This window comes from Onychostoma macrolepis, chromosome 25, assembly GCF_012432095.1.
Source record: "Onychostoma macrolepis isolate SWU-2019 chromosome 25, ASM1243209v1, whole genome shotgun sequence".
Lineage (NCBI taxonomy): Eukaryota > Metazoa > Chordata > Actinopteri > Cypriniformes > Cyprinidae > Onychostoma > Onychostoma macrolepis.
In genome coordinates, this window is record NC_081179.1 from 8,149,657 (window position 1) to 8,175,818 (window position 26,162).

Consider the following 26,162-nt stretch of genomic DNA (forward strand, 5'->3'; position numbering starts at 1 on the left):
AGCAAAGAAATTGGGATTGAATTATGTTAAACTGTTTAAATCTTGATTTTTTCTTTTAGTAACATATTCATACAAGCTGAATCCAAGCTGTTGCTTGTTTTTAAAGTCTTTGTCTGATCCGGAGGTTTTCAAAAGAACCCTCCCGGAGATGCACAACATGTTGGAAGACTTTTTAAAAGTGTTTTTGTTTGATTAAACAGAATATCAGATCCCTTGCAATAGAAAAAAAAAAAAAATAGATTCAAAGTCTTACAGTGATTTTAGCACGGTTAGGCATGACGCTAAGACAGACAACAGTTTAATTATCAATAATTATCAGAAAAAAAATATTATACTGAGGAATTTAGTTCATTAGAGTGTGGTATTTGTTTGCATTTAAAATATAATTTAGCATATACTTGCTGAAACTTGATGATTTCATTTTAAATAAGAAACTAGGAGGAATGAATTGAAGACTGAAATGCTGAAGTAAGAGTTTTTATTATGTGCTGGCATCTTTTTAAATTGTCATGCACACACTATTTAGGTTATTTTGTCTAAAGAAAAGTAAACTTACCATGTCTGGCATTTCTCCAACCAGTCTCAAAGTGCTCTTTCAAAAATATACTGTAAATACAAGATTATTGAACAAATGTTGACCTTTTGAGTATAATGGGAATCCCATACCGACACTCATTTGAGATAGATAGGTAGATGGATAGATGGATAGATAGATAGATCTGTCTCTGTCTGTCTGTCTGTCTGTCTGTCTATGTGTGTGTTTGTGTGTGTGTGTGTGTGTGTGTGTGTGTGTAACTGGATTCTTGACTCAAAACCTGGTCATCAAATACAGCCCTTGTGACAACTAGCCCCCATCTCCCTGTTGAGTTAACTTGACTGCACTGAGCTATGATTTTCAAATACATGGCTGGTGTCTGCTTTCACATGTATTCGTCTCTCAAGAGACTAACAAAATATATCTACCTCTATATCTGTTTACTTTGCAGATGCTGTTTATCTTGTGCACACAGTCGTGTGAAATGTTTACAGGCAAGATAGTGTCTGGAATATGCAGTTAGAAATGTAAGTAGAACGAATAACTTTTCATAACACAGCATATGCATGCATACCAATCATATAACAGAGGTTATTTTTTAATGTTGCTTAAATATTTGAGAGCATGCCGCATAAGGCTGTTGTTGTTTCCTTATACTGTATGTGTCATCGTCAGCAGTGAACATATGGAAAAGGTTATGATATGACCCCTGGCCCAGAGTTTTGAGATGTGTGAATAAATAATGCAAATCCTTTGGGGAAAACAAAGGGGGAAGCTACATGGCAAAGTTCTGCTTGCTCACCTCCAAAATTTCACATATGGCGTCTCACCTAGAAATATGCTGAACTGGACAATGAATTAGTAAATAATGTGCTTGTTTTCTTGGGATGAATCAAACATATTGCACCACATGGAATCGTAACACTTTTTGCAGCTGGGGACCGTCTTTTCAGCTGTGGAGACAGCTGTGGCCCAGACCAAAAAAATCTAGAAAAGAGAAGCAAATAGAAAACAAGGCATCATGGGAAATGATCAAAGTACACAAACAGCAGACTTTATACAATAATAATGATGGAGATACGATACGGGATTAGGCATAGAAAAAATTGTTTATTTATTTATGTATTTATTTATTTATTTATGAAAACACAATGAGTAAATAAAATAAATAAACAAATAAATGAACAGTATTTCATTTCTGATTCCATGTAATATATTAATTTATATAGTTTTTATTTATTTATTTATTTAGAATAAATAAATCAATAAATACACGCACACATGCACACACGCACACACACACACACACACACACACACACAGGATTAGGCATGAACATTTTTTAACACTTTTTAAAATGTATTTATTTATTTAAACATAATGAGTAAATCAAATAAATAAACAAACAAACAAATAAACACGTATTTCATTCCTGATTCCTTATAGTATATTTATTTTGTTCTATTTATTTATTTATTTATTCATTCATTCATTTATTTGTTTGTTTGTTTATTTTTTGTGGTCTGTTGTGAGATTAAACTTGTGAATTCACACATCATTTTGACTTGACTTTGAGTTCAATTGCCAATCTATCATGTCACTGGAGGAAACTTGTCTCTGTCAGTCAAGACTGAAACCGGCCCTCCCTCTCCACTCTTTTTGGCAGTCAGACAGACATCTCAATTCTCCAAAACGTGGATATAATTTGTGTATACAAATGTCAAAATGTCAATAGATGTAATCCTTTCAAGAGGTGCTGGGGTTTGTTCATTGACGTTTTGGCTGCTTTCCTTAATCCAATACCAGCTGAGTGTTTTTCACAAGCTGCTTTGAGGAAAGGGGGGGCTCTGCTCTGTGGAGATGGCTTTTCTGATGGGATTTCTCGACCCTGGTGGAATTGATAGTGTTATAGTGTGGATATCATATCAAGTGGACGCTGACATTTAGCTGTTCCCTATGAAAACCTTAGATGGTTCATGAACTATAATCATTTCATTGAGATGAAAAAGTTGATTACCTCATAAACATTTCTGAATGCCAGCCTTGAAAATGGAAACGATCACAGGTTACTTTCTATATCATATTATGGTTTGCTCCAAAAACTTCACTACCATACATTAACCATGAGTCAGTCCATTTACCTAGCATGACATATGAATAAAAACTGGCTTTGTATGATAATTTTATAAGAAATGGCAACATAATACATGATTTAGGTTGAAATGTAAGAATGAGGTCTGACTGAACAATTTAATAAGACATTTTTTATTAATACTTTTATTCAGCATAGATTAATTCTTTAGGTCTGTTACGAAAGGGTTGTATGCATGTAATTTAATATATTTTTGTAATTCATCTGTTTATATGCAAATTATTTGTAAATATTTGAAAAAATAATCTATATATTGTATATATTTAATATATATAAATATATTGTATATATTTTAATACTACTATTTAAATGTGTGGAATCAGTACGTTTTTATTTTATTTTATTTTTTTTATTTATTTATTTTTTCAGCAATGATGCATTACATTGACCAAAATTATTTCAGATGGATTACATTAGATTAATAAATTGATTGAACTGAATAACATGTTTTAAAATCTCTCTGTATATGTAGGCATTATAAAAAGCAAGATGTCAATTATGTATTATATGATGTATTATGCATGCAGTATAATGCATTATGTATTATAGAAAGAGGTGTGCTTACATTCCAAAACATCTAACAAAGTTTTACAGAAGAAAAAGTGTGTGGTTCTGGCACGCTGCTAGGCTGCTGTGGGCGGTTGCCGGAGCACTGCCATGCAGTTGCTAAGGTGTTCTGGATGGTTGCATGCTGGCCCAAGTCAAAAGAGTCCACCCCCAAGAAGCTTTGATATTTTGACTTGAGTTGTTCATTCACTGTAAGTCAGTGGGATTTCTTTCTCCCATTTTATCATCCGCCAGGCAAAAATTGCTTGAAGTAACAGCACATATCCTCAGCCATCATCATGTCTGTAGCATGAACATTGTGTGGGATGAGTTACATGCCAAAGTTTAATACTTAGGGTTAAGGGTTTATTCAAATCTCCACCCTAAGTGAGCAAAAGCAAGCACAGAGCTACAGAAAAAAGGCTACAGTACTAAGTAGCCATTGGCACCTAAAACTAAAATTGAAAAATTCCTATAAATCAATCCACCGTTACAACTGGACAGTGCTAAACTGTTATTATTATTATTATAAATAATTATTTACAGTTAATTTCGGACATAACCTGAAAAAAAAAAGACTTGCATACAGGGGGGAGTCTTTATGACTCAGTAACGAGTCTGAATGATTGACTCTCATTCAAACAAAACGCTAACCTATGAGCGAGTTCAAATTTAGTGAATAATTTTGACTGAATAATAATAATAAAAAAATAAATAAAAAATAAAAAACACTTCATAATTCCACTGTGTTTGGAACACTAGTGCACACAAGCCAACAAAACTATGTTGTGAACAATTATCTTTAATTCGTTAAAAATAAATAATCCAGGGAGGGAGTCAATGTAACGGTGTTAGTTGGTGCTGTGAGGAGCACACGATGACAGGGAACTTCAAATAAGTATTTTAATAAATCCACAGGAGAAACTCAGAAAACGCAGCACAACCAACATGAAACATATGTAATACAGGACAAAGGAACTGAGGAGAACACGGGACTTAAATGAACAGAGACAAACAAGATAATTATTAAACACAGGTGGAAACGAATGAACTAATCAGGGCAACTCAGGAAAACTAGGTCACAGGCAGGCAGAACTGAAAAACACAATGAACACAGACTAGACATGTTACAGTCAGTTGAAATCTCATTAACAATTCTGAATTAGGTGCGTCCCAAATACTTTCCGTACTTATGCACTATTCTATGACGTTTTGTTGTATAAATAGTGCGAGTAGTGCGTTCACCCTGAAAATTCCAAAAAGAAAAAGTGCACTTTAAATACCCAAATGATACACTTAAATAGCCGAGTGTGGAATGTTGGACACTTCATGGACTCAACTGTCACAGCTTTAATTAAGTGGTGAAGGGCGCAGGACGATCAGACTCTGATTATTAATGTCATAATAACCTTCATGAAATTCATAAACTACATGGTTGAGTACATAGTGCATAAGTACATAGTGTATAGTGCGTCATTTGGGACACAGTACTTGACTCTCATTCAAACAAACCGCTAACCTACGAGTGAGTTTGAGTTAAGTGAATCATTTTGATTGGATAAATAAAAAACACAGTTCATACGTTAATTTCGAATATACCTGAAAAAACGATTTGCAGTCCTGGGAGGGAGACATTTGCCAACTCAGTAACGAGTTTTGAATTATTGAATATCGTTCAGATATTCAGCCCTAACTTGTGAGCGAGTTTAGTGAATCATTTGATCCCCAGTTCATAGGAGTCATTTGTTTGCGAACAACCACACCCACTGGCACACGGGAGATGAACAAAATATCTGACAAAACCGCATATTATGGACGCAAGTTTTTGAAACTGCTGCCAATAGCAATTCGACCTTAAATTATTGTCATAGTTCGCATTGGTGGCCGTTTTTTGCAGTCTGATGCTCTGAAGTCTCAGCTAATTATTTTAGAAGAGAATTGGCCAAATGAGACTATTGATATTTATGAAAGTTATGCATCATGTAAGTAGAGTAATTGGTCTTTGCATGACTGTACAAAACGTTATGTTGACAAATCAATAAACATGGTGTTGGATGAGGTCAAATGAAGCTTAAAATAATTATTAGAGTCATAATCCTTTTTTTCAGATGTTCAGTGATGATGTTCAAAGTATAGCTCACTTCCTGTTTGCCCAATGGAGTTATTGATTGAATTTAATTGCTCAACGATCTCATCAGCTGCCGAGGCTAGGCGGTGATATTTAGTTGTTTATTCTTTTGATGGTTCATGAGTTCTTTATGATACTTTCAAAGACTGCTCCATTTATCATTACCCACCGTGCAAGCTTGTTTTGCATTGATTTTGATTCTGATTAATTTTGCACGGCTTCACAGTGGACACCAGACACAGATCAATACATGTGGCGTTATCTGAAACAGATGCAGCCAGAGATGATTAAGCGCCATGACGTTCTCCATCTCGCTGATGGTGTTTAATATAATGGCACACTTCCTGTTTTTCCCTCTGCTGATATTGATCAAGCTTAATTATCCGGTGGAAGTGAAATAACGTGAAGACCTTAGAGGTCAAGGGCAAGAAGTCTCCAACTTAAACGCTTAAAGAAAAGAAAACCAATGAGTTACCTATGTTTATATAAAAAAACGTAAAACGTTATTTATTATTTGAAAATGATTTATCATCTTTACACAATTTACATTTGTAGCTCATCATTTTAAGTTTATGTTAAAAGTGGTTCATGTAGCCTTCTATAAACTCCTACAATAGTTTTGTGTGGAAAAAACATCATTCGCTGGTCATCATCGTTTGATAACTGACAACTCAAGTAGTTTGTTTATTCTTTATGGCTGAAAGACAGAGTATTATACCACATATAGCCGATAATGAAGGACACAACAAGTTTGTTTACTCCAAAGCCATTTCTGCCTGAAAAAGACCTATAAACCTTTATGTTTTGAAATACAAGTCCTTTATTCCATTCGAGTGGCCTTTTTGATTATTCATCATGTAGTGGCTTTGAGTGTTTTTACTATTTCCTCTTTAGCTCTAACCTTTCCTCTTACATCATTGATTTAAAGACGTGGAATGTATACCTTTGGCCTAAAAACGCTTGATGAAATTGAATGCAATTGAATTAGAGGAAATGCAATTTTCCTGACAAAATAATTTCGGATTGATTGGCAGGGGAAACATATGGCCAATATGAGCTGAGATAAAGGAGTGTCTTCTTGGCAACGTCTACAGAATCAGTCATGTAGGACAATGCTACTGCAAGAACTTGGTCCAATAGATCATGTTTTTCAAAGTGGGTTAAGTGTAAATACTCTACAAACCCTGCAGAACATGAAAATATAGGCAGATCAAAAGCTACGAACAAGGGGAAAACTATAATATTTAATAGAATATGGGTGTAAAAACTGTTTTCTCTAAAGAGGGTCCACATTCATGACCGTGACCTGAACTGTATCTCCACTGAACTCTGGAATGACTGTTCGTAAAACAATTACTCTGCTTCCCCCATGAGGCTCAAAACAAGTGCTGTAAGGAGGTTTAAATAGAGAGAGAAAAGGCAAATATGGATTTAGAGAGTTTAGACAGTTCATCCAAAAATTAAAGTTTACTTTACAAATGCAAATGAAAATGTACTCACTCTCTGACCATCCAAGAATATGTTGAGTTTGTGTCTTCATTGGAAAAGATTTGGAGATTTCATCACTTGCTCACCAATGGATCCTCTGCAGTGGATGGGTGCTGTCAGAATGAGAGTCCAAACAGCTGATAAAAACATCACAGTAATTCATAAGTAATCCATACAACTCCAGAACAGTTTTTGCATGTAAACAGTGCTTGATCTGTTCCTATTTATCTCCTGATTCAGATGAGACATCATTTTCACTGGATAAAGCAATAATATGGAGAGGGCTTTTAGCAGGAGGCAACAGTTTGACATTAAAACCATCGTAATGATGGATTTGTTTCTTACAAACACACAGCTTTTTGCTTCACAATTCATTAATTGGCAGACTGGAGTCGTGTGGATTATTGTAGGGCCCTATGAAATCTGATTTTTCTTTTTCCAAATTCCATTTTTTCCATTTTAATTTTTCTGAATTCAGTTTTATTTCATGTTTTATTTTTTCTAGACTATCTTAATGGTTAAATAAAATTTTATTCATCAAAAAACATGTCTAATTATTTGAAATCAAACAGCAATTTATTAAAAAAATATGAATTTTTTCATTTTTCCCTCAAATTCAAATATTTTTTACTAAATTCTGTTTTCCATTAATTTTCTGGATTTCATTTGAATGGTCTCATTAAATATCAATGATCAAAAGCATCTCTATTTAATTGATTTTATATAAAAATATTTTTTATTTTATTTTGTATTTAAATTTTTCTGCTAAATAAATTCTGGTAAACATTTTTTTTTTTTTTTTCTGGTAAATGTTCCTTTAAAAATAATGTTTTAATAATACTTTTATTAGTAGTAGTAATACAGTCATTACATTAAGTAATATATTTCTATCACAGTTTCTTCAGGTTAAATCAAACTTTTATTTTAACGGGTTGCTGTGAAGACCTTGAGGTTTCTGTTTGTATATGATATGACAATAGGTAAAATGCTCATGAAGTGACTCTTAGATTACGTTCATGTGTTCATGTACTCATATATTGAAGCAGCAGAGACTGAAAACACTGCGAGCGTCAGTATTTATGTAATAAACGAAACCGCACGTCTGCACCATTCATTCACACAGAGACGAGCAGAACATGCAGGATTCATATTCAAATTGTATTTTGTGGCTTAATATTCACGGATGTTTTCCATTTCGTGTTTTCATTTAAGTGCACTGACCTACTTTTGATATATCCATCCAAAATTTGGCAAATTCCGTGACATTCTGCACTATACAGTAAATTCCGTTTTTATGACTGGATTCCGCAATTCCGTCTGCGTTTTCTGCATTCCCTAGGATTATTTTCTGTGGTCCCTAGGATTATTGTGATGTTTTAATCAAATGTTTGGACTTTCATTCTGACGGCACCCATTTACTGCAGAGGATCGACTAGTGAGCAAGTAATGCTAAATTTTTCCAATTCTGTTCCGATGAAGAAACAAACTCATCTACATCTTGGATGGCTAATTTTCAACTATTCCTTTAAAATTGAAGCATTACATAAAATTGAGTTTTTTCTTAATTCAAAAAACCCTCACGTCTTAATAATCTCCCGTTTTCCAGTTGTACAGTAAAAAGGATCAGGGGAAGTGCTGCCTCTCTTGACATCCTAATCATGTGCAAAGCTAAAGCTGTCACACGATTTACACAAAGCATAGATAAGGCAAAAAATACTGCAACACAACAGTTATCTGCTGAAAGCGGCTCATATGGGCCTATAGAAATCTATACGTACAGTCTTTTAAAATTCATTGCAGTTTAAACTTTTGTGATATATCAATAAAATGGCCCTAAATCCAGCTCCAGGCTTGATGTAGTCGAGTCAGCTCTTCTTTCCGGCATCTCCGGGGCTGCAGCTCGATCTTGCAAGGGATATTAATCTAGCAACAGGGTCCTTGTGCCCAACCACAGCTGTCTGCCTGTCTACGATGACTAAATGCTCTTGTGTTGCTAACAGCGGGACCCCCGACAAGAGCCCCAGCACACCCCCCAGACACACTGATGGAAACTCAAACACTCACCTTGAGAGGAGACAAAAGAGGCTTAAAGGGATAGTTCACCTGTGTATTCTTCCATTATTTACGAATTCCAAATCCATGTCTTCTAATCTTCCATGGAAAACAAAAAGTTATCTAGGAAAAAATACCAAAAATGTATTTAGTAGCAATCATGATAAGACATGTCAATCAACAAAAATATTATATATATTTAATTAGTGACATTTCATGCTAATTAATCAAATTATGATAAGGTATACTACATTATTATATTAAATTTAATTTATAAATGCTGATTAGTACATAATTAATGTTTGCTATTGTAAATTGTTGTCATATAAGAAAAAATGACTGTAAATTCTCCTCACTCATCCAAAAAAAACTCCAGCATATTCAGTTGTCAGACATGACTGGAACTTCAAATGGGACTGGCTTCTATGGTCAGATGAAACTAAAAAATGAGCTTTTTAGCAGCATTTTTGTGGGCCTATATTTCTGCTGGAGGCCCTGGACATCTTGTTTAGACACATGGCATCATGGATTCTATCAAATACCAACAGATAAAAAATCAATAAGTGACTGACTCTGTTAGAAATCTTATAATGGGCCATGTTTGGGTCTTCCAACCGTACAATAATCCAAACACAAACCTCAAAAACAACACACAAATGGGTCACTGAGCACAAAACCAAGCTTCTGCTGGCCATTCCAGTCCTCTGATCTGAACCCTGTAGAAAATGAGTGAACTGAAGAGAAGAAGCACCAACATGAAGCTGGGAATCTAAAGGGTCTGGAGTGATTCTGGATGAAGGAATGGTCTCTGATCTCTTGTCACGTGTTCTCTAAGCTCATCACAAATGGAGGTTTCAAAAAGTATTGAATAAAAGGGTGCCGTTAATTATGGCCAATGTGTATTAGAGAAAAACATTTATTTCATAATGATATTTCCCCCCATTTTAAATTCTTATTATCCAATGAAAGATTCGATTTTTGTGAATTTTTTTAATAAAAGATAAAATGGATTAACAACACAGATTAATTTTCACAGCCTTCTTTGATCATATTTACCAAGGGTGCCGATATTTTTGGCCATGACTGTAAATAAATAAATGTAATATTTGTATTTATTTTCCATTTATTTTAAAGAGAAACAAATATCTTTGAGTAGTTCTAACTTCTACTACCTCATAAATTGGTATGCATCTGTATTAATAATGTTATATTTAATTTAGATGTGGTGATCAATGCATAATGTCTGGGAAAAAAAAAAAAAAAATATATATATATATATATTGTGTCAGTTTTCAAATAAGGCAAAATTGCATATATAAACGATGAATGACTGAATGAATTAAACAAATAAATAAAGTGTTACCGAAGACTGCATTGCAATGATCATTCTTTTTTAATTTAATTTATACATGGTGATTATTAATACATAATTTGCTAAAATATACTGTGGCAGAGGATGACTAAAATAAAATAATGAATGAATGAATGACTGTGTTACTGATTGCGATGATCAATCTATGTTTTTTTTTATTTAATTTATATATGGTGATTAATACATAACTTGCTAAAATATACTGTGACATTTTGAGAAATAAATAAATGTAAAGAGAAGTGTGCTACTGATGATTGCATTGCAGGGTTATTTTTTTTTATTTATTTATTTATTTTTTTGACTAGTTATAACTATCTACATCATAATCTATGCATCAGTTTGTGAATGTCAAATTATACTTACTATACACAGAGACGCGACAACAAATAATAATGTTTTTTGATGTGACAACATTATATGAATCTATTTTGCAAATGGCTGCTAGCTTTGCAAATAAATATCTTTCTCTAAATGTCTTTAGATCTCAAACAAAGCCTATTTTACCATTATTTGATTATTCCATCTTGTAAATTAAAGTGACAAATGTTTTTTTTTCCATCATGTCTCCATGATCATTTGTCTTCAGGCCCCATAAGTCACAAAAAGTGCAAGACATTCCTCAGAGCCATGCACAGAAGTTCCTCCTCTAATTTAATTACAGCATATACTCGCTGAAATTCAGATCATAGGCACGCTGGCAAATGTAACTGACATTTGCACTCCACTAGAGGTCTGTTGCTATGTCAGGTTTCACCAGAGAGCAGATGGCCGCAGATGGTTTGTGGAAGCTCTCTCGCGCCCTCGAATTTCCTCTTGATCTGCTCGGCTCCAGGATGGAATCGAGCAGCACATAAACCGGATTAAACAAATATGCGTGTGTCTGTGTCGCAGGAAATTGTTAATCTAAAATCAAGCATCCCTTCTGAACGTGATTCTGGATATTGTTGTTTTACAATCACAGCTTAAATACGGCATGTCGGATTCACTAGAGTGTACAGCGGAGTTATATTTCACAGATGTATCCATAAATTTGTAAAAACAAAAAACTCATATATATTTGTCATACTCATACCTGCCTCTCTCTCTTCAATTCTTGGCACAGTTTCCCCATACATTCACACATCTGTGCTCACAAATTGCTTCTGTTACTGCCATTATTACAAGTAGCGGACTACATTGAAGCAGGATATGAAGTGGAACCAAAAATTTACGACCATGTGACATTCTCAAAGTGAACACTTTGGGGAATTTGTCACAGTGTACGGAGGCAAGACTATTTACTGTAGAAGTCATTAAACATGCTCAAAGCTCTGGTTTTGCCTCATAAAAAGGACATTTATGAAAAGCGCTTTGTATTTCCCAGTCGCCTAATTACTAAGTATTATTAACTGGATTCATAAGTTGACACTAAGTTGTCTGGAGAGCTTCAAAGGAGCCATAAAAAGGCAGACGTCCTGCTGGTGTGTCGTTAAAGAGGTTTGTCTAAAATGGCATTCGTTGTTCAGAGTTAACCCTCTGTTGCTTGTTGCCTCTGGGTAACAAAGCCCTTTTCTTCAGTTTGTAAGCGTGCGATGCATATAAAATGGTTAAGAATGAAAGAATTAATAATAATAAAAAAATGCTCTTGATGCACTGACCAATATTTGTGCTCTGGAAAACAGAAAAGCTTTTTTTCCCCACTCATCAAAAGTATGATTCATATTTGTTAGTGAGTAAACTTCATTTTAAAACAGTTACTATCACATACATTATTTGTATGTTATGAGAAATTGCTTAAAAATGTTATTAACTATATACATGCATATGTATACATTTATTTAAATTTTATATTTATCAATTTAAATATAAAATATTAATTAGAATATTATTATATCAAATACATATCTGTAACAAATTTTAAATAAAGTGTAATAATTATAAATGCTTATTATTATCGTGATTAATCACATTCAAAATAAAAGTTTTGCTTACATAATATATGTGTGTACTGTGTATATTTATTATGTATATATAAAGACACACATGCGTATTTATATATTTAAGAAAAATATGTTACTTTTATACATTAAATATATTTATATATGATATAATTTATATGAATATAAATATATACTTGTAAATATTTTGTTTGTGTGTGTCTTTATACATACATAATAAATATGCACAGTATACACACACATATATTATGTAAACAAAAACTTTATTCTGGACGCGATTAATCGCTTGACAGCACTAGTACTAAACATTTTTGAAATTTAATATGTATCAATTTAAATATGAAATATTAATTAGAATTAATGTTATTACATTAAATACGTTTGTAGGTAACATTTTAAATGAAGTATAATAATTATTATACTTTATCATTATAATTAATATATATAAAGCATTTATTTAAATTTTATTTGAATCAATGTAAGCATATTAGAATCAATATTATTTTTTTAAATACATGATTATTATTATTATTATTCATTTTTTACTTTCCTGCATAAATTAAACATCATCATCATCATATGAATAAGTAAAAATCTTATTCTGAAAAATAATATTTTATGTATTTTGCCTTGAAGCAAAACTCAGTACGGAAAATATTTCTGGTGACGTCAGACTAGAGTGGATGAAAAGTTTTAAGTAATCTAAAGGAAACTGAAAAGTTCTTTTATGTTTGTGTGAAAGTCTGATGAAATATGAACAGGAATAATGTGTCTCTGTAGTGTGTTGGCAATAGCAGACTCCGCACACGGTGGAGCGAGGCGTGGCGATGCTCTAAATCGGCCAATTACATCCATTCATCCCTCGTTCATCACTCTGTTTGTCTGTCGAATGTTTGCTGACGGATCAGAGCTGTGGATCCATTCCAGCACTTTTCCACATGATTAGATGGAACTAATTATTCTCACATCTCACGCTCAGTCTGGAATAAACTAATTACCCGTCTCTTAATGAAGGGAGAAAGGATTCCTGCTAGAATTCCTGCAAACGCCTTTCAGATCCTCTCCCATCTACAAATATTTAGCTGGAAGTTAATTGGATGTCCAGAAGATTGAACCCCCACACACACACAATAACAGGCAACAAAGCAAAAAGCATACATGTTAAATAAATGTGGTGTGAGACATTTGTTTTACCTTAGGGAGCAACACATTGCTGTTAATTGCTCGCTTGATTAATAGATCTGATTACCGAGAGCAGTGATTAATGTATGTGACCAGGAGAGAGGAAGCTGATGTAATTATAACGCAAATCATTAATGTAAATATTAAAACAGGATTATGTTGGTTATCTAATGGGCAGGGATGGACCGGCCCACGGCACATACTTATATGTTTTTAATTGTCTTCAAATTGTGACCTGCAGTATTAATCATTTCCCATAAACTATTGTTCACTGCATTTGCAGGCAGCAAATTTATAATGACCGTAATAATAATTACAACCCTTTAATAATAATAATAATAATAATAATAATAATAATATAGATAGTTTAATAATAGAATTATTAAACTATTCAAAATTTGTTTAGTAAAGTAATATTAAATAATGTATATTTTATATTTAAAAAGCTAAATATTAAATGTAAATAAAAATGTGTATACATATATGTATAACATATGTATATAGTTAATAATAATAATAATAATAATAATAATAAACAATATTATAAGCATTAATATTTATGCTTATACATATACACACACACACACACACATATATATATATATATGAATCTAATTTATAATTTTTTACTTATATTCAAGTTCATAAATATTACATGTAAATATATATTGTACATGTAATGTATTAATAATATTTAATTAAATGATATATATTAATATTACATTTCAGATATAAATTTGCTTAGCTATTATAATATTTAAAATAGTTATATTAAATCTAATTTCATTTATAAATGCATATTATACCAATTTATATTATACATTTTATATTTAAATGGATATATATTAATCTTCAATTAAAATGTATTTATTGATATAAATATTATAAATTAAACATTTTATTTTAAATTGAGTATATCAACTAAATCCAGTATAAATAAGGATAAGCCCAATACTCTTTGTGGCCAGTCCATTCCTGGCAATGGGAGCGAATCAGACCTGTCCAGCCTTTAGAGCAGCCGTCAGAGACCTAGGGCAGTTCTGTCAGGCTGACAAGGGCATGCTGGTGATTTGGTCATAGGCTGTAGAGGCCAAATGTTGCTCATTTTGCCTGGACATATGTGTCCTTCTTTAATCGGCACACATACATATCCATGACCCACAGACCCAGGTTTTCCAAGCGCTACAGTAAGCTATTCACTCCCTCGAGTGTTTTTAAACCACCTTTAGCAAATACAAAAAGACATTTTACATGAGCGGTATCGGGGGACATCCGTTTTCCTCTTTTTATGCAGCTATTCAGCATAAAGTTGTGTTCAGGACACAATTGGGAGATGAAAGGGAAGATGCAGTGCATAAGTTCACAGACAGGGCTAATACCGAGCAAGAGAGAAAGAAACTCGAGGGAAGTGTTCGGAAAACAATAACATGCAAAGTACGAAGGACTACAAAGGGCGCACAGCGAATTTTAATCAAAACAAAAACGCGCAGTTAATTGCTGCCGAGTGAATTGTGCAGCTCTGTGTGAATGTGCCTGTTGTCTTCGCAATGATGGCTTTGCTCTCTGCCGCCGCTACACATTGTTAATGAAATGCAAAGATTTGAATGCGCAGATGTGTCAGTCCTTTGCTAGAGTCAATAAACATTTGAGCTGAACAACAACCCGGGGAATAACGATTAAGAAACTGTCCAAAACATCTTTTTTTCTTAAAGCCGAAAAACGTACTCACCCTCATGACATTCCAAACCTGTATGACCTTCTGTGGAACACAACAACAAAATATTCTTATTTTGAAGAATATTCAAGAATTAAACATGAACATTGGTATTCAAACTAAACTCTACTAAAATTCAGGAATTGACCCTTCGCAAAGACACGTCCCTTCATTATGGTTGCTATGTCCAACAAGCCACGCGCTCTGACGCCACACATCATTGTACATCATATACATCGCAGAGCAAAGAGGAATGGAACTGGCAACGCGCTGACAGACAATACAGAGCAGATTACTTTACACTGTAAAAATAAAGAAATATATAAAAAAACTGTAAAATTTACACTGATAACCACCAAAAGCAGGTGGTGATGAGAAAGTCACATGATGAACAAGAAACATAGAACAGAAGAAACATAGTTATTTAAAAACAAAAAAAAAAACATCAAATTTGAAATGTAACGCAGGGGATTCTAGGAATGTCAATTTATGGTTATTCACTGTAAATTATACGTTCTTTTTCCACTTCCAAAAACAGTATACTACCGTGAAATGGCATGCAATGTCCCAATACAGTTTTTCACCGTATATATTAGGGGAACTTACCGTTAACCATTTAACAGATTTTTACTTTAGCATTTTTACAGTCTTTTACCTTTAAATCCACGGCCATTTTTTACAATGTAGATATGAAACAAAGCCTTTCAAACTGTTTCTTTTTTAAAGAAATTAAAACAATAAATACCATTTTGTGGCTCTTTAATGTGTTGTGACATATCGCTGTAGTGCCTCAGTTCAAGCGTCACATATCATCTCTTCCTCTTTACTAGTTATAGCATGAAATAAATCTGGTTTGTTTGTCGGACAAAAAATGGCGGATTCGGCATTATGATTGGTCAGATCGCCTGTCGTTCAAACTCACTGCGAAGGGTCAGTAGGCTAAGCTAACAATTCATAATAGTAGAAATAGAGACATGTTGCTACTATGGGTTGGCAGTATACCAAAAAACATTTTTGTTGCATTGTGGGTCAGCGTTCCAAGAGCAAACCTCTGTGAACTGGCCTTCTGCTCCATAATTAGTCTTAAACGGACAGCCACAGGACAGTTAATCAGGAAATGAACAATGTGAAGCAGGAAACAAGCAACATTGGCCTGAAAATACAGGCCCAAAGCCATATCCAAATATTTATTTTTACTATTTAAAAAAATATGGTTTCTACTCTGCATTAAACATTTGCTATTGCAACATTGCTAATGTTGTTGACTCCCATATGACAAATTGCTTGTTTTTCATCATTTGTCTCTTTGAATAAAATCATCTGCTGAATGATTAAATACAAAAGTGATTAAATGCTACTTTATTTCAGTGATAAATTCTAGATAACTACTGTAATAAAACACTGCTAAAATAAAGTCAAAGTCTGATGGAAAAATAAGGTAACAACTCAAATCTCCTTTACATTGATCCAAACAGATGTTCCTCCTCTCCTCTTAAATATTGCAATTATATTCATTAAAACAGTCAGGCACAAGTAAAACGAGTGGAGCTTCGTCTCGCAGGTATTTGTCTCTGAGCACAGCACTGGGGAAACAGCACTGCTGTGCTCATCGTCGAACACAATGAGGCAGCCAGTGAAATTTATTCATACTGCAACATGCGCTATGTCAAGCTGCTTTAGATCAGCGAGGAGGAAACATTTCATGCGTCTTTTCTCAATTCTCTCATTTGTAATACTGTCTAAAATTAAAAAACAACTGGTGAAGCCAGTCACACACTAAATACTGCCTATCAATGAAAAACACAGCAAGATGATGTTTTTGAGACATTTTGAAGCACTAAAACATACATAAATATGTTTTTCAAAGCTGAACGGTGTAATATGAAATACAAGACAGTGTTATAAACTTACATCTCATTTTGACACAATACACCTTGGTGAAAGAAAACTAAGGAAACAATAGAGAAAAGACAATGATAGTTTATTTGTAACCTTATCTTGTGTATGAACTACAAACTCTGATTTCTATAATCGATCTCCATCTTTTTTTAAAGGTCATGAAATAATGTTTACATGAAAATCAATCCAGTCGTCTTTTACAGCATATCTCGCTCTTTTTTTTTTTTTTTTTTAATCTTTTAGAACAGGTTGGCACATGTAAAATTAAAATTTAAAAAGTTTTTGTTTTGTTTTTGTCTTTTTTTGTTTTTATTTTCAAAATGTATTTTTATAGAAATCTACCACTAGAACAGCATTCCCTCTCAGAGACGAAAAGAAAGAAGTTACGTGAAACGGAGAGAAAAGCATCTCGTTCACTCCTAAACTGAAACCCAAAACACAGATGTGTTTGCATGAAGGGACTGAACAAACATACAGAAAAAGAAAATCACAATAAGTCGAAAAACAAAAATTATAATAAAAAATGATCATATTATAAAAAAACGACAAAGACCTTTTCCAAAAATTATGACAATTTAAGACAATGATTCTATTCCTTAAAATAAATCAAATGCAACTGAAAACCCAATGACTTGGTTTACTTTTGTGCTAAACTCCATTGACGATAAGGATTTTTGTCGCTTTATGTTCAGATTGACATCAATTTCAGTGACAATGCAAACTAAATTCAGAAAGACAAGAAAATGAATTAAGATTCGAAAGAGCAGCATATTCAGATGAAGAACAGTCTTTTTTTGCACGCTTTGATATCTTGATTAGAAAATGTACCAGATGGCCTTTGCTTCTAGTGGGCAGGAGGTACGCTCAAAAACTTTTTCGTAATGATCTGAAATAGCAAAGCTGACAAGCATAATTGCATTAGATCTTTTAAAATCAGAGTGCATCTGGTGTGTGATCAAAATATGATACGGAAAAGTTCACCAAATGCCACATGGTATAAGTTGGCATCTGTATTAAGTCCAGAAATGCAAGAGAAAAATCTCCTTGTCAGTCCCCTGTGCGCCTTGCATGAATTATGAATGGCCAAAAACGAAAACGCTACGGATCTGAATAAAATGTCACAGGTTTATTGGTTTAATTCAAATTACCTATAGACCTCTAGATTGCTTTATAGATTAAATGATGCACTTCAAATGAGTCCACTTTGGATCTTTCACCCAGCCTCGCTCTCCCATTTGACTCTGAATACATTTAAAGTGTCAAGCCAATGTCTGTTGGCTACTCCCCACCCCGTCCAAGGTCACTGGTTTCTATAGTGACCGTCTCAGGCCATTCTGATTTCATAAATTAATTCATAATGTCAAGTCATTCCCCCTGCAGCCAAAGGCTACTGCGTGTGTAAAGTCGAAGATGGATGTATCATCCTCAGTCTGTACCGAAAATAAACTAAAGTGACTGAATATGATTTAAAAGTTTAAAAAGAATTGCATAACTGCCTAAAAAGATTGACAGCGCAGAATGATGAAAGATAGAATATGAAAGAATTCAAGAAAAAAGAACTAGTGAGAGGGGAAAAAAACACAATCGGTTCACAGAATCTATAAAGACACACCTGTGGCATCTTTGGAAGCCTTAGATCTGAGCCGCACTGACTTTGCCCACTTATTTAGGGTCCTGTGTCTGGCTTTTAGACCATTCCAGAATGATTTCCTTCAACTGTATCCATGGAGAGCACCAAGACAAGTGGATTGAAATGGAAATGGTGCTACGTCAGTACCAGCTCTATGCTTTTTCCACTTCAAATAAAGGCCTACAATCTTCAGCCCCCTGCCCATATAAAATTTGTCATAGAATGTGTGTGCTGCATCTCAGTATTGGGAAACTTTAGTTGGGTGTCAAGGATGAACTGCCACAGGAACCCAAGTTGTTGTACGCTATGAGAAAGAAAATGCAGAAAACAGTTTAAGGACTTAAATAAAGCTTATTTTAAGCATGATATGCCTCAACATGTATTTAAGGTCATGTGGGATGGCTCCAAACGCTAACTTAATCCATAAATCTTCTGGTCCGAGCACAGAAATTATTTGAAATTGCCCTGCATGCATCAAATAGACGTGTTCCTGACATTTGGCCCGGTTTTAATTGGGACACGTTTCCAGGGCTCCTTGTTCTAAATTTTAGGGTGGAAAAGCCAGGCATACATCTGCACGTAATTTGTAGCAGCCATCTCTGTTGAAAAATTAGCTGTTTAAAGCTTGTCTTCCAGTCTGTCCAGTTGAAAAGTGACCAAAACACCTCTAAAACCAGCTAACAGACGGACCAATATAGTTTAAAGAGCCTCTTTTTCAGCAAGGACAACTGAATAATTAAGGGGAGTCAACAAATGAATCATTTAGAATTAACATGATCAATTTAAACAATTATGGTGTGAACGTTTTCTGATAAGACAATCTGTAACCTAAGATTTTAAAAAGTATCGACATTAAATGTGAATCTTGAGATTTCAGAAAGATGGAAAGTTTCAGATTCATCCTCAAATGACTTGGGTCCTCACGTATAGAACAATAGATTTAAACAGAGTTTAAAAGCATATTAGTAAACCAACAACCCTTAAAATAACATTAAAAAAAACATGGTGAAATAATTGCTGGAAAAATAATTGCAGATCACATCTTTTCTTGATTAAACCACAATAGTTATTTTCCTTAAATAAATAACTTCTGTTATGTAAAGACACTTTTGAAACGGTTGACGTACACTCAGCTCCCAATGTCCTTGTCTACCTGTCAACATCCTTCTCATACGTCTTGCATCGGTCTACTGTGTCTTTGTTTCGACAATCTTCAAAATCGATATGTCACTTACTGTTCCTTAAGAGTTTTAGAAGTCTTTTTTTTCTTTGTTTAATCCACATTATGAAAAGCAGTTCAGATCTGGGTTTCTTGTACATTGTCTTTTGAGCTGGCCCGAATTAGCAAAGGTTCGTGGGCAGAGCTGTGTATAGAATTGATGGTGGAGGCATGGTTGTACGCAGTCTTGTAGGCGTTGTAATGATTCAGGTGCTCATGCTCCAGTGGGGGGAGGGCGAGGTGGCCCTCCATGGTAGGTCCACCAGTTACACAATCCTCATCCACGTTGATGATCTCGATGGTTCGCGTCGGTGCGTGGTGGTTCTGCTGGTGATGCTGTTTGCGCATTTTATAAAATATGATCAGCATGACTGCCGCCATCAGGGTGATGGCTACAAAGCAACCAATGATGATCTTTGTGGTCTTCATGACCTCATCCAAGGTGTTGAGTGAGCCATCAATCAGGGCTGTGACTGGGATGGTGTAGGTCTTGTCGGTGGCCTTGGTGGACAGTGGTGTCCGTGCTGTCGTGGTAGTGGTGGTGAAGGACGGTGGTAAGGTCTCCCAAATCCCAGAAGAAGGAGTAGGGCCGCCTTTCTGCTGTACCGTTGGGTGGCCATCATCATGTGCTGCTTCTGTGGTCTCGACGGTAACTGTAGTGAAGTAACTGAAGCTGCTGTTCTCTGTCGAGGACACGTTGAGCGTAGCCGAGGCTGTCGTGTTCCCTGCGGAGTTGCTCACCATACAAGTGTACGTTCCCGTGTCCTGCATTGTGACATTGGTAAAGTTTAACGTCCCATCGTTGAGCACGGAAATGCGCACCTTGTATGCTCCGTGCGTCATGATGGAGCCATTGGGCGTGATCCAGCTGACTGAGGTCAAAGAATTCGCTCGACATTTCAGTTCTGCTGCCATGCCCTCAGTCACATTCAGGTCCGCTGGTGGCTCCACGATCACCGGTGCATAACAATGGAAATAGTTCTGGTCGAGTTCGCCAATGTAGCGCCCTTTATGGCTGACAGGTGACGAGCAGCGGGCACAGCAACTGGTATTGGCCGGCACCATTTCCTTTAGCCACCAACTGAGCCAGAGGATGTCACAGTTGCAGTTCCAGGGGTTGTGGTGCAAGTGTACCCTCTCCAAGTGGTGTAGTGGGGTGAAGAGGTCATGAGGCAGGAGGGTAAGGTTATTGTGGGCCAAATTGAGCTCCACGAGGGACTGAAGATCATCGAAGGCATTTCTCTCAATCGTCTGGATCTGCGCATGCATCATCCACAGTTTCTGTAAGTGGACGAGGCCTTTGAAAGACCCTGGCCTTATTATAGACAGCTGGTTTCCTGACATCTCCAACTCATCCAAACGGACAAGAGGAATGAGATTGGGGATCTCCTTTAAGTTGCACATGCCCAGGTTCAGGTACCGCAGGTTGCTGAGGCCTTCAAAGGCACCTTCTGAAATATACGAGAGCCTTTTAAGCTCACCCAAGTCCAGCCTTCGCAGCGATGGTACGCGGTTGAAGGCATAAGAGGGTATACTCTCGATAGGGTTATTCCTCAACCAAAGCTCTTTAAGTTTGGACAGGTACTCGAAAGCCCCATTGGGGATTGTGGTTAGACGATTATCGAAGAGCTCCAGAGTGTTGAGGTTAGCCAGCCCATTGAAAGCTCCGATTTCAATGTTGCGGATGTGGTTCTTGCTGAGCTGCAGGATCTCGAGGTGCCTTAGATGCTTGAAGCTGTCAACTTTGATCACCTGGATGAGGTTCTCCTGAAGGTTCAGGTACCTTGTGTTGGTGGAAATACCATCGGGTACATCTCGAAGGCCACGTCGCGTACAGATGACCTTGCTGAATTGGTTGCTACAAGAGCAGACGGAGGGGCAGGTCTGCGCTCGCACCAGGCCAGCCACCACCAGAAGCTGCAGGGCCAGCGACAGCACGAACAATGGGTCGGACAGGGCCCGGTTCCACCTAGGACCTCTCATCGTCTGCTGCATCAGGGAGGAGGACATCTTGTTTATCATTCATAATTCGCTGACAGGTTCTCCACTCTTTGGGAAGGGTTTTATTAGGCCGAACTGCAAAAAACGAGAGAAAGAATATAATATAAGGTTTGGAATACCACTGTAGATGACACTAATCACAAAAAGATACTACACACTGAAATGTCATACATATTCAATCTTATTGAGTTTCTGTTGCTTATTTGCACATGCTCTTCAGTGTCTGATTCACTAAACAAATTATGCAAATGAGGTAATGCCACAAATACTGCAATAAAACCTGTACTTCAATCAATTTGCATGGTGCAATTCTCCACCAAAAGGGTCAAAATTGTTTAATAAATCAGTGAATTGGAAAAACTGGTGGAAAATTTAGAGAACATTCTTTGTTCCATTAAGGTATACATGAAGAAGCCAGTCGCTGTATAGGTGCTCCAGCATCAAAAACAATCTCTGTCTAGCCACTAAAGTCCCTCTAGCCTAGTGGAAGTGAATCACAGACAAAACATTTCTCACACACACATGCACCGTAGGTGACCTTGGAAGAGTGTTTCATATCCATTTCATTTTTTTGAGTGTGTGTGGTGTCTGTGAGTTCATGTCTTTGCGTGCACAGCACTCTCAATCTAAGTCACATAAAGCTGCACCTCAAAATTGGGTCTGCTTTCTCTGTTTCCTCCTCTCCTCAGTCAGAGAGATATGAACTGCCTTGTCTGTCTGTGTCACTTTATTTATTCTTGCAGAGGAGGCATAAATAAAAGCATGGCTTCCAACCTACCAATCCTTCAATCAACCCCACGTATCAAGAGCGTTAGGCTCTCAGAGATACCTAAAGGCACGTGTGTGACCAGACTGAGAAAGAAACCTGGATGTGGTGGACAAACACATGTTTGTTTTAGCTTTACATATAGATTTACATAATGTATTTATGCATTTGAAGAGAGTACATCTTATCCAAAACAAAATGGGTTTTATCCTTGTATTCGAGGGTCTATATAGATTCTTTCAGATCTTGCATTCCCTGAGAATCAAAGCAATGACCTTAGCATTCCTAACAGCATGCTAGTTTAAAAACACAATTTCCCTGAGAGTATTAGCATGCAGTCAGCTTGTTTTATAAACTTGTACTGAGACCTTGTTGCACTCTGTCCTAACATTTTAAATACAAGAACAAGTCTTATCTGAACGCCCCCTACAGAAGTCTAGTCTAGTGGACATAACCCTCAATCTCACTAATTGTATAATGCTTCCTCAAGAACGACAAGTCATTTAGACAACCCACTGACTAATCGATTATGAAAATGTGCTGCAAATAAACACAGCACATTTTCTCCATAGACACTCTGAGCACTAGAAAAGGTTTTGGATTGCAGGATGTGAAAGAGAGCTGTTGAACATGGATGTTCTTCCCTGTGGGCATTACAACACCCTGTTGAAAGCACTGCAAAACTGTTTGTACCACTTTTCACTCTCTGGCTTGCCTTTCCTCTTCCTCTCAGCAGGGTGCTGGTCTTAACCTAATAGTGACTGCCATAACAATCAATTCTTTCATCGCAAATCTACTTGAATTGCTGCCCTGAAGTCTTGCTGGTGAGGATCACACACGAAACATATACTGAACCGTGTTATCACTAAATGTTTTAAAGGAACGACTCACAGTAGTTAAACGATATGCTCATTTTTACTTCATTTAACTGAATTTCATGCAGAGATAATTGTAATATATATCTTGCATGTAAATGATCAATTACAAGGAAAGATAAAGCTTTAACTTCACAAATCTTTTCGAAAAACTGAAAATCCCTGCTGGTTTCAAGTGCGGGGTCCGGTTTATCTTCCCTGATTTGATTTTACACTAATAAAATTGCATAACACAATCTAGGTTGCTCCAAGTCGAGAGAGAGAAAGAGAGGGGAGCAAACAAAAAAGCACTCCACAGAAATCCTGCTGCTTCTCAAACAATGAGCCTGGCAAAATTGGATTTCGTGTGGGAAGGGAATTAGATGAAAAAATGATAAACAAAAAATAAGATTATGAAATGAATACATTTTTAAACTTCTGCCCCAGTAAGAGATGATGAATCAGGCGGTAAACGCTTCAGCAGGGAGGGAGGTAAAGAAGAGGATCAAGCGGCAGAGGCCTTGAAAGGCGTGAGGTGTAACGAGGTGAATTAATTTTTTCAAATAACATGAAAGTGAATGCCATTGCTGCTGACAACAATGCTGCTGTGTGCTTCTCGGCACAGTGCGAGCTCGAAAAGCTTCTGTGCTTTCCGTCACATGGCGGGGTGAGCAGGGTGAGGTGAGAACAATTATGGCAATCATGCAGTTCTGCACAAGAGAATCAAATGTCAAGAGCTGTATTGGATTAATATGGTGTTCACCTTTGAGGAGAGAAGGTAAGAGAAGATAATAGAAGAAAGAGAACAGAAGAGGAGGAAGGATAAGGAGGAGGTGAAAGGGGAAGAGAAATGGAGGAAGGAAGGAGAAGGTAAGCAATGGAAGACGAAGAAGAAGCACAAGAGAACGGAAGAAAGGTAGATGAAATAGCAGGGAAAAGAGGGGGAAATTAAGCTTTTTGTTTTATACTACTGTTCCCAGAAGAAAATTCAATAAACAGTTGTTAACAAAAAAGGAGGAAGCAGAAAGGAAGAGAAGAAAGAAGGATAGATAAAGAAGTAGTAAACAAGAAGGGAGAGAAAAGTGAAAGGAGGGAGAGAGAGGAAAGAAAAGTGAAGGGAGAGATAGAGAGATATAAGGTAGAAACTAAGAAGAAGATTAATGAGGGAAAACAATGAGAAGTGAAGAGGAAGTAGAAGGGAAAAGGGAAAATGAAAGGAAAGAACTGAAAAGGAAGCAGAGGACAAGACGAAAGTGATGAAAAGGGAAGAAGGAAGAAGAGGAAAGGAAGTAGGAAGGAAACAAGAAAAGGAGGAAGAGGAAGTTGAAAGGAAATGGGAGAAAAGAAAAAGGAAAGAGAAGTAAACAGGAAGGAGAAGGCAAGGAAAAATGATGTAACAGAGGAAGCAGACAGGATGGTGAAGTAAAGGGAAGAGGAAAAGGAGGTAAACGATTAAAGGAAAAAGGAGAGGAAGTCAAAAGGAAAATGGAAAGAAAAGAGAAAGGAAAGAGAGGAAAATGAAGCAGAAGAGAAGAGAAGGAAAAGGAGGAGAAGGATGAAGCAGAAGGTAAGAGGAAAATTAGGTAAAAAAATAAAGGAAGAATAAGAGGAGGTTAAAAGGAAGAGGGTGAATGGAAGAGGAAAGAGATAGAAAAGAAGACAAATAGAAGAGAAAGGAAGGAGAGAGAAAAAGGGAGTAAGGAAAGAAGAGGAAGGGAACTAGAACAAGAAGAGAGGAGGAGGAGGAAGGAAAGAAGAAGAGTAGGAAAGAGAACAGTAGAGGAAGTACAAGAAAAACAAAACAAAAATAGAAGGCTTCCACATGCATTGCATCGTCATTTGGCAACATACATGCAGATGACACCGGGCATCGAGGGTAATGCTGTCATTTAACAAACACTTCATATCAAAACTGCTCTATTCAAAAACCAAAGGTATTGAGAAAATAAAAGATTTTTCAACACACTCAGTGAGAGAGGCTCTGAGCCAAGTTTCATTTATCTGCAGGCCTGCTGGAGCACAATTCATAGGTATGCTGGATAGCATCAATAAACTATGATAGTTCAGCCATTGGTTTACAAGACTGGGAATTGCTTCATATAAAAAGAAAGCAGGATGGGAAGTTCTCCACAGGGTCATCCATCTACAGCTGGATGAACAGCTTATGGACTGTAGAATCACCAAGTTACCTGCAGCAACAGTGGTAACCTTCAGATGATACGATCAGGTGTAACAAGACTAGGAATATCTTACAAGCCAGAGTACTCTTGCTAATATTTATTAGCTGTCACAACATTGCTGGTTACTTGCTTTGCCAACAAAAATATTTCCAAAGAAAAACACAGCGGAATGAACTGGATGAGTAAATGCTTCAGTGACTCACTCATAAGAGTCATTTGCTTCATTCCTCAAGAAATAACTGTTTTGAACATTTTTTTTTTTTTTTTTTTTTTTTTGAGAATTATTCAATGACTCACTCAGAGGTGGTCACTTGTTAATCCCAGACAGAAATTAAAATTATTATTATTATTATTATTTTTTTTTTTTAATGGATGAGTGAATGCCTCAGTGACTTAGAGTCATTTACTTCATTGCTGAGCAAATCAACTGAGAATGATTCAATAACTTACTCATAAAGATGGTCCTTTGTTTATTCCTAAATCTGTGTTTTTGAATGAATAGAATGA

At 35.9% G+C, this 26,162-nt stretch overlaps 1 protein-coding gene across 14 annotated transcripts in view; it reads right to left on the reverse strand.

Annotated features, from left to right (window-relative positions):
* Positions 1-818: 818 nt before the first annotated feature.
* The window catches only part of lrrc4ca (leucine rich repeat containing 4C, genome duplicate a), a 247,943-nt gene continuing 222,599 nt past the window's right edge, over positions 819-26,162 (reverse strand). For 9 of the 14 annotated variants that reach the window (XM_058767438.1, XM_058767435.1, XM_058767436.1 and 6 more), the window contains one exon: positions 17,065-21,930. In XM_058767438.1, the coding sequence (XP_058623421.1) occupies positions 19,933-21,876 (1,944 nt within the window). In that variant the 5' untranslated portion in view covers positions 21,877-21,930 and the 3' untranslated portion in view covers positions 17,065-19,932. Of the gene's footprint in view, positions 1,523-1,866; positions 2,424-3,968; positions 6,750-6,861; positions 6,987-8,952; positions 9,025-15,121; positions 15,152-17,064; positions 21,931-26,162 lie in introns of those variants that run through there. The other 5 variants (XR_009269367.1, XR_009269365.1, XR_009269366.1 and 2 more) reach the window with 5 other exon arrangements.